The 9,469-nt window shown below is 38.2% G+C and overlaps 1 protein-coding gene across 2 annotated transcripts; it reads left to right on the top strand.

Annotated features, from left to right (window-relative positions):
* Positions 1-3,748: 3,748 nt before the first annotated feature.
* Positions 3,749-9,469, top strand: LOC120556271 (transmembrane protein 138-like). 2 transcript variants are annotated; one of them, XM_039795749.1, is made up of 5 exons: positions 3,749-4,054; positions 4,962-5,538; positions 6,549-6,720; positions 6,861-6,936; positions 8,644-9,469. In XM_039795749.1, the coding sequence occupies exons 3-5, from the start codon at positions 6,595-6,597 to the stop codon at positions 8,754-8,756; spliced, it is 315 nt and encodes a 104-aa protein (XP_039651683.1). In that variant the 5' UTR covers positions 3,749-4,054; positions 4,962-5,538; positions 6,549-6,594; the 3' UTR covers positions 8,757-9,469. The 2 variants fall into 2 exon arrangements, with proteins under 2 accessions (XP_039651683.1, XP_039651684.1); XM_039795750.1 differs by lacking the exon at positions 3,749-4,054 and adding an exon at positions 4,087-4,825.

Below are 9,469 nucleotides of genomic sequence, written 5' to 3' on the forward strand. Positions count from 1 at the left end.
AGTGGGCTACTCGGATATTTTACTTATTTTAGCAATACGACATTGTAAAAAATACTCTGTTACAACTATACGATCTGCATTTATTTGACTTGAGTAAAAGTAGCCTACAAAAGTATCAAAATATACTGTGTACCAAAAGTAAAAGTAATCATTTAGAATGTATATCATATTATATTATCAACTATCAATATTGATGCATTAATGTGTGCATCACTTTAACGTTGCAGCTGGTAAAGGTTGGGCTAATTTAAATGACTATATACTGCTGGGGATCGAGCTTGTGAATTACTAAGGTCTTATCTTCACCTATGATAATACATCATCATTTATTTGTGATTATATTTTGTATTATGTAAAAATTATCAAATACATGTAGTGGAGTAAAAAGTGCAATATTTGCCTCTTTTAGTGCAGTAGAAGTATAAAGTAGCAAAACAAGGAAATACTCAATAGTACAAGTACCTCTGTACAGTTAATGTACTGTTACTTTCCACCAGTGGATATGAGCCCACTCAGTTTTTCCCTAAGAAAGCTATAGTAAAATAGAAGATTCAACAATTATCTTAGGACTGTTGAATAGTCAGTAAAGAAGAACAGATGTGCTAAATGATGAACACTGATGATGGCTTCTAGCTGAAACGCCTTTGTGTTTTGCCCACATTAAATAAGAAGATAACTTATCTGTGAGGGACGTAGTTTTTAGTTTTCTTTGATCCTGTCACTGCCCTTGACTCCATACACTGTCTAAGATTTGGCACCTTGCTGGCGACTTTTCATTATAGCTTTCATAATTCAAACAATGCTAGGCTGGAAGTTTTCATTCTGTGATTTTCTTTTACTGCTGGTAGCTGCTCATGATCTGACCATAGTCCTGAAGCATATGGATAGGATATGTTACATGTGGGAGTTTTGTCTGATGTAGGCTATTCTATGTCATGCAGTATGTAATTTAGATGCCTTCTCTGCTGTTTGGGTTCATGATTAGTTGCCACTCTGTGCAATAAAATGGTTAATTTTATAACAGTGCTGTGCAGAGCCAATGCTGCTGGTTCTGCTGCTGCAAATATATTTTAGCCCAAATAGGTTAAAACTGACAGGTTTTTATCTATTGTTGTATACAAACTTTTTAGACTGAGTTTTGTTGGTTAAGCATGTTGTAGACAGTACTATTGCAGTATGTTGGAAGGTAAAATTGTTGCTGTTTTTTTCAGATTGTCCTTTTTGCTACTTCTAGTCGTTTTGAAAAATGGCCCACTCACTTTTGTACTGGCCCGCCCAAAATACTATTTCTGCCTACACCACTGGCTACACTGTAATCTCTATATTGCAGATAGGTGGGCAGAACTGCTGTTTGAGAAATGAATGCAAAACCAATGGTTAGGGTATAGGGAATGCACAATTACATGATTATGTATTATGTGATTTCCCTGTAATATTTTAGGAAGTATTATAGCAGTTTACAGTATGATACATCTATTTAAAATTATTTGTATCTCTTGAGTAACTTATTTATTTAACATCTCTGTAGTGCTATTTTAGAACAAGTTGTAGAACATTAACATTTGTCAGGCAGAGAGTTCCTACAGGATAACTGAATCCTTTTGGCCTTCATAAATCAGTTCGACTGCTCGACAGTTTGAAACCTTGATATGAGCCTTCAGTATTCTGCATTTCACTCGTGAAGTGTTTTCGACACAAATCCAGTGGCAGTAGCTCAGTCAGTAGGGAGTTGGGTTGGGAACCGGAGGGTCGCCGGTTGAAGTCCCCATATGGACCAAAGTATGGTGGTGGACAGGTAGCTGGAGAGGTGCCAGTTCACCTCCTGGGCACTGCCAAGGTACTGAGCACATGTGTGTAATTCAGGCCTGTGTGTAATAACAACAGAGTGAAAAACACTGTAATTTCCCCTTGCAGGATTAATAAAGTATACATTATATTATTATTATATCCTACCAGGCTCAGCACTTCGCTGCAACACAATTAGTTATAAACTGGGAATGGTTGATTACTGAAATCTTAAAACAGATTATAACTTTAGTAAAGAGGTCCTGTGTTAAATAAATCTACATATGTAACATATGTGTATAGCGAGGGGCCAAGGCCCCTTCCCTACTTCCTACCCCTCTGCTTCCGGCAGCTTTGCTCAGACCAAACCCATCTTCGAACTTGTCCTTCATGTTGATCTCAACTACACGCCTGTGAAGTTCCGTGACTGCATCTTGCATGGTTGTGACCCTATCATGTTGACAAAATCTGACAGACAGACAGACATACTGTATTAAACACCTGGCAAAGTACTCAAAACCACCTCTGTGGTAGTTCCCGCTGTGTCTCCAGGACCACATTTTGCCAAGGTGACACATAGACACACACACACACACACACACACACACACTTCTTTTTCAATGAATTATGTAAGGATTTCATTAAACACTTCACTGAATAAAGGAAGCCTTAACATTTTACTTTAGTACTACTACTATTGCTACTACTACTACTATAACAAATGCACTGCCATGGCAATTACATTTACATTTCATATACCCAAACATTAGATTTAATCTAATTCTCAAAACCCAATTTACACTGCTGGTTTCCGGTGGTTCATGGCTGCATGGCTGCCCACTTTAGCCAGTTGTTAATACAGTACGTGAGTAAACGCACTGTAGTGTGTGTGTGTGTGTGTGTGTGTGTGTGTGTGTGTGTGTGTGTGTGTGTGTGTGTGTGTGTGTGTGTGTGGTTATGCACATTCACCACTAGATGACAGTGTTTTCTCTGGCTGAATTCCAAATATCCTTTCTAGAAGCATTACTGTAATCTTGGATGGAAATGTGACCATGAAAAAGTTGTTAATCGGTTGCTTAAACGTATACAGCCTTAACCTGTTGTGGTTTGTACATTGTAAAGATATATTTAATAAAAAATAAAAAATAAAAATAAGTAGCACATACGGAAGTGAAACATTTTGTCCACAATAAAGTGAAAAGAAAACATATCACAGTACAATTTTTTATTTAACGTGCATCCAAACAATCTACCCAAAATGTCTTGACAAAAATCTTGTGCCTGTCTATTCGAGAGGTGGGGAGGGTGGGGTTGGGGGGCAGCTTGAAGTCTTAAGACACAAGCTGCCAATCTATGATGAACACTTGAGTTGTTATTGGCCACGTGCATCATTTGGACAGATACTACTCCACCAGCCTCTGAAATCAACAATTTACAGGCACATACACTTTTACTGTTTTGGCAGCAATTTGGTGGTGGTAGTTGAGATTCTGAAATAGTAAAAGGGAGGATGTATCACTTCTGTCTAAAGCAACAAGCTGTTAGGGAGTTTCCTAAGAAGATTAAATGGTACTAAGAACATCAAGATGGGAGCACATGAACAACAACAACGGAGGCTTTAAAATTAAACCACTATTCCTTGTCAAAGGAAAACTAAATATCTGACAAAAACGGATGAGTTTTTGATTAGCCTACATGTGATTACAAAAAGAGAGAGCAGGAATTGAGTCTCTGATATGGATCCACAGCACTGGGAAAAAAAAGAAAAAAAAAACCTTGAACAAGATGTTAAAACTTTTAACACGTTTGTCTGGTATCATTTAACACTTTGTTTATACTGGTTGTCCCACAATCTCAGTGGGACAGCTTTCAAGTAGTCTTCTGGTCAAAGCTCCACTGTTTAATCGTAGTCCTAATCTTCCTCACACCTGCCACGGCCATGCCAAGCTATAAATATGGGGGTAATAAGAGGATCCACCAGGTGACAGTGGGAGGGAGCCATGTTGGATAGGGATCCTGTGTCATAAGAGGAGCCAAGGCAAAGGTTTACAGTACCTGCTTAACTAACACCCCAGTGGCAACAACAGTAGAGTGCTAGGAGGACCTGTGTTCTTCATCTACAACAAGCGAGGGAAGAAACTGTCTGTTTTAATGAAATGGATGACAAGTTCCCCGAAGGATGTCTGTTTCTTTTTCTGTACTTCTAGGCTATCATGACACCATCCAAAAAGAATGCTCCTTTGAAAGAGAAGCTGCCTCTTACGTAACGGTAAACAATTTAAATGTCCTGGTGTAGAATTAGCGCAGTGTAGTCATTTCATTTAATCTTAATCGGTGTCGGGGCTTGTTTTGTTATGTTTGAAATGTGACTAGCTATAACTGGATATTTGCAAAGTGTTATTTAAGGTATAATCTTTTGTTGTGCTTAAAAGTTTGGTTCACCTAAATTATTGCCTTTATTGGCATCTAGCTGTGCAGACAGTTTTTTCTTTGTTCAGGTTTTGAGGGATGGATGGATATTCATTTTGGTGCCCTCTGTACGAAAACATAACATACAGCATCTTCCCAGAATCAGCGTCACTCTGGATTATTCACAGAAAACACTGTTTTCCGAGGGTATATTTCCTTAAGCGTATTTCCTTAACATTTTTTTAAATGTGAACAAATAAAACCAAAACTATCTGCATGGATAGATACAACTGGACGTGAGATGTATATTAAAAAAATGATCAAGCAGGCCAGTCCTCATCAACATGCTAGCCCATGCCTGAAAGCAGCCCAGGTTACTCATACTTTAGTCACGTATGCGCCAGTTGCTGCCAGAACCACAGGCTCCCTCCCTTTCCTCTTAATCCTTTTGCATGTGACCAGATGTTTGATACTTTGTAGCTGTTTCCCCCCCCCCCCCAAAAAAAGGTGCTGTGTGTTAATAAGGTCAAACAGGTTGAAAGTGGCATCACAGTATATGAGAACCAACACTCTTAGAGAAGTATCAACACGAGGCAGTTAAATGGACTCATTTTACAGTTTGTTACGTTTGGTAGGAAAATAACAACAGTCCTGTACACGTCAAGTGCACATACGTAAATCTGCAACAGAGTGAGAGTTGCACTGTACAGTGAATAGTTTTTTTTTAGCAGAATACTAATGTGTCTCTCCTGTCTCTCCTTCCACAGAGTCTCTACTGGATTTACTTTGGTGCTTAAACTTCATTCAATTTATGACGGTTCATAAATTGGCGGATAAATCGGTGGCTGCTTTACCACACCACTGAACTGCGCTGCACGCCTGTTTATGTTGGAGCTGGAAAAATCCACACTTGTGACATGTTGACATCTGTGATCTCCACGCAGCTCATCCCAATACCGGACTCCGTTTCCCATTTTGAAAGGACTTCAATTTTCCCCGAGTAAACAGGACTAATTTGAACAGAAAATGGAGCCCTAAATGTTTCGATCGCACCTCAGAGTGGAGCCGTCTGAACGCCTCACTGAGCCCCCCAAGCTGTCAGGACTGTTGTGAGTGGATTGATGTTTCTATGTAACGCGTGTGCGAGTGCAGTGCAGCCTTGGATCCATCGTGGAACCCCCACAGTGCGCCCGGGCGCCCAGCCTTCGGGCCGGAGACGCTCCACACCAGCAACTACTCTCTGGTGTTACTGATTCAGCTCAGCCTGCTCTCCTTCGACCTGTTTGTTAACTCCTTCAGCGAGCTGCTGAGGGCTGAACCGGCTGTCCAGCTGGTGCTTTTCATGTAAGTAAGAGTTTCTTCGTCGTTTCAGCAGCCAAACATGATCTCTGGCTCGAGGGGGAAAAGATCAAATTAGTAGAGCCCGACCGATAAATCGGCGGGCCGATGTTATCGGCCGATATTAGGCATTTTCCAAACTATCAGTATCGGCATTCATAATGGCCGATAAATTAATATTTAAAAAATAAAATAAAAACGGACGAAACACCCTTCAACCATGTTAGGAGTGTTAACATGGTTGTTTCTTCTTTTTTTTCCCCCCCAGTCTTGTTCAAAGTTATATTTATGAAGCTTACCAAGTCTATTAACACTGGTAACTTTGATATCTATTTTTCTGTTATTGTGTTTTTGTTCAAAGGACTTTAAGTTTCATATCTTAAATTTGTATTTTTATACATTTTATTTATCAGAACTTATAATATATTTTGATGTTCCTCTGTTCTGTTGTGACAATAAAACAAACAAGTTTATTTTTAAACTGCATTATCATATTATTTTAGTGAGGACTCATAAATAACTACAAATAACTAATGTAGGGAAATCTGTTTATGTTTTGTAACGCATTTCTGGATAAAAATAAATAAATAAATATATATATATACACATACATATATATATATATATATATATATATATATATGTCCTTGTCTTATGTCTCGACAACCCCCTCGAAAACAAGATGCTTCATCTCAAGGGGTTATCCTCTTAACAATTTCAATAAAATAAATAAATAATATATATATATATATATATATATATATATAGGAATATCGGATTGAATATCGGATTTTTAAATCACCAAATATTTGTATCGATATCGGCCTTAAAATCCTTTATCGGTCGGGCTCTAAAAATTCTTTAGTTGTCTATACTGAGTCATTTGGGAGGCGGGAATGATTTTAAATAGCACTGTACAAAGACAGTAAGCCTGTTGTCCCTTTTTGTTTCTGCTGGTCACACAAATCCTTCTCTCGTGGCTTTTCTTTTCCCTCCTGTATGCTTTTCCTCCACAGTATCCAGGACATTGCCATCCTGTTTAACCTGATCATCATTCTGTTGATGCTGTTTAACACCTACGTGTTCAGGGTCGGCCTGGTCGCCATATTGCTGGAGCGGTTTAGAGCTCTGCTAATTCTCTCTGCTCTCTACTTGACCTTCAGTATCATACTCCATTCCTGGCTTATGGTATGTGCTGCTGTATGCGCGCACATGGACAGAAATGTATTCAAATCTAAGTCCTTGTGAATGTTACTTTGTTTATTACTTTACGAAACCAAATAGACAATTCATCAATGACAATGACATCAGCGTTTTATTCTTTCCAGAATCTACGTTGGCTAAATATCAACAGGTTTATTTGGACAGACGGCCTTCAGGTGCTGTTTGTGTTCCAAAGAGTCGGTAAGATGACTTGTTAATACATTCTTTTTAATGCCAGCCTAAATGCATTCATTTGAAGTGTTTACTGTTGTCTCTAGAGCTTTGTTCATAATGTCAACAATATGTCTTCTTTCAGAAAATAAGGAGACACAATTTATCACTGCATATTCCATGAGATTTGAGACATGCTCAGAGAGCAAGAGTTACAGGAGAATGATAAGTGAGAAATGACTTAAGAATACAGCAGAGCTTTGTGTTTTCTCTCAGCTGAATATTAAGATTAATTTCTCCCTCAGAGCAGAAATATTGACTTAATATTTAAGAGAGTGAATGCTAGTACAAAGATGAAACATAATTCATATTTGAAGGACTAAAGTAAACTGTACCATCATTTCTCCCACCTTTTTAGTTTTCCCTTTACCTCTTACCCATAGTTTGCCGTAACTATGCCACTTTACCGAATCACCTCTGACCTCTGAACCGCTGCGCACATCTCTCATATGTTTAATCAATGATCAAATAGAACGACAGGGCATTTCAGTGTAATTGTCACTCTTTATGCTCTGAAGAGTTTCACTGACACAAAGCTTATAGTGTTCCCAGAGTGTGCTATAGTCCCTCCTCTCTACCGACGGGCAGCGATCTCACATCGCCTCGTGGGTGTGATTTTCATACATGTATAAGCTCATAAGTGGATAAAAGGATTTGCTGTCTAGCTGTTGTTCTTCCCTGCAGGTGATCCCTTATTAAGTATGAGAACAGACTGCAGCCATGTTTTATTTCTCTCCGTTCCGTTTGCTACTTTAGACCCACCCAGACGGTTACTCAGCGTGTGATTCAGTGTTGCATCACCACAAAAGCTCTTTCATTATGAACCTTCCTTAAGACTCTGTAAACTCTACTGGGCTGAGTTGCAGTTGTAAATGCTGGTGGGGAGTTCCCATTCCTCTGTCTCTGTACAGTCACATACTATCTCTCAAGTAACCTGAATCATTGTTCAAACTCAAACATAGGAGCCACTCACTTGGGATTATGCCAACTAAAAAGGGCTATTGATGTATTTATTTACACAAATGACATTTCTCACCTTTTTATGCAGCTACATTTTGAACGTTAAGTTATCATTCTGGTAATAGAGATTGGTTTCAGACAATAACTGAAGTAATTCGGTGTGATGATTTACCTAACTGAAGCGAGTCTCAAGTTTTTGCAAGTGGATTTTCACGACAGGATTGAAAGTGGATGCAGCGTTTGCATGAATTCTTAAAAAAAAAAGAACAAGTCAGAACAAGAGTTTGAAGTGATGAAAGTAATGAATGATTTGTAGTAATCGTTTTAACCAGACAAAACATAAGCATGGTTCTATGAAATAAAGATTCTTGATTTCCCAACAGAACAACTAAACTGGCTTATTAGAGATTCAACAAAATATATTTATTTCATTTGGTTTTTTTTATTAGCTGTTTTGGATGTGTTGTGCCGCTGACTACTTATTGAAAGCACTGTCCTCCATTAGTTGAGAATTGGACTAGCTATGAAGGCAGATATGTCAAAACCTGTAATAAAGTACTGTAAGTCATTAGTATTTATCAGCAACTCAATTTTTGTGCTACGGGACAGTCTCACTCCGAGCAACTTGAAATTGATTTAAAATGTGGAAACAAGTGTATTTTCTGTATGTTATTTTTTTTTGTATGATAAAACCTCACATAATTTTTCTGTTCACAGCTTCTGTGTTGTACTACTATTTGTACAAGAGGACCTCAGAGTATCTGGGTGACCCTCGCCTCTACGAGGATTCACCGTGGCTGCGAGAACTGTTCGCTCGGGTCAGGCAGTGATCTTACTGCAAAAAAAATAAATAATAAAAGCACATGATGCCACAGAGGCCAGAACTTAAAAACAGGTTGTCACATGTGGAAACCAAAGATGTTATAATAAAGTGTGCATTTGGAAATCCATACTTAAAATGGGGGACAAAATGGGCACTTTAATACAGTGTATTTTAAATGCATTTCCAACCACAATACCAGCTACATTTTTGGGAACATTCATTTTCAGATTTAAAATAAGAAATACATTCAGGCCTAAATGCATGTGTTGCAAAACATATATTATAAAAAAACAAATTGACAGGAATTGTAGCCAAAATATCTATTCCACATAGCATTTCCTTTCGAAGGATTGTGCCAAAATCTGGTAAGACGTTTTAGAACAACGTCTCATCAGGCTTGTTTTGCTGGTCAGATGGTAAAAATGAAAAAATGAAATGGGAGATGATTTAATATATTCTGTTGATACCTGTCACCACATGCCCTTTTTCTTGTCTTTTGTTAATGCTGCAGTTGTTTTATATACATTTCAGACTATGTGTGTTGCTTTGAGTTTGTTTGCTGTGTCGATATTGAACAGGGTTTAACTTTATTATGACTTAAACAGTTACTGATCTCCAACTGTCTGTAAAATCTGACCCATCGTGTGCGTCCGAGCTGGCTGTGTTTCATTTTCACAAGAAGTGTTAAATGTTTAAAATCCAATAAAATGTCTTTTGAGA

Source organism: Perca fluviatilis, chromosome 3 (assembly GCF_010015445.1).
Source record: "Perca fluviatilis chromosome 3, GENO_Pfluv_1.0, whole genome shotgun sequence".
In the NCBI taxonomy this organism is placed as follows: domain Eukaryota; kingdom Metazoa; phylum Chordata; class Actinopteri; order Perciformes; family Percidae; genus Perca; species Perca fluviatilis.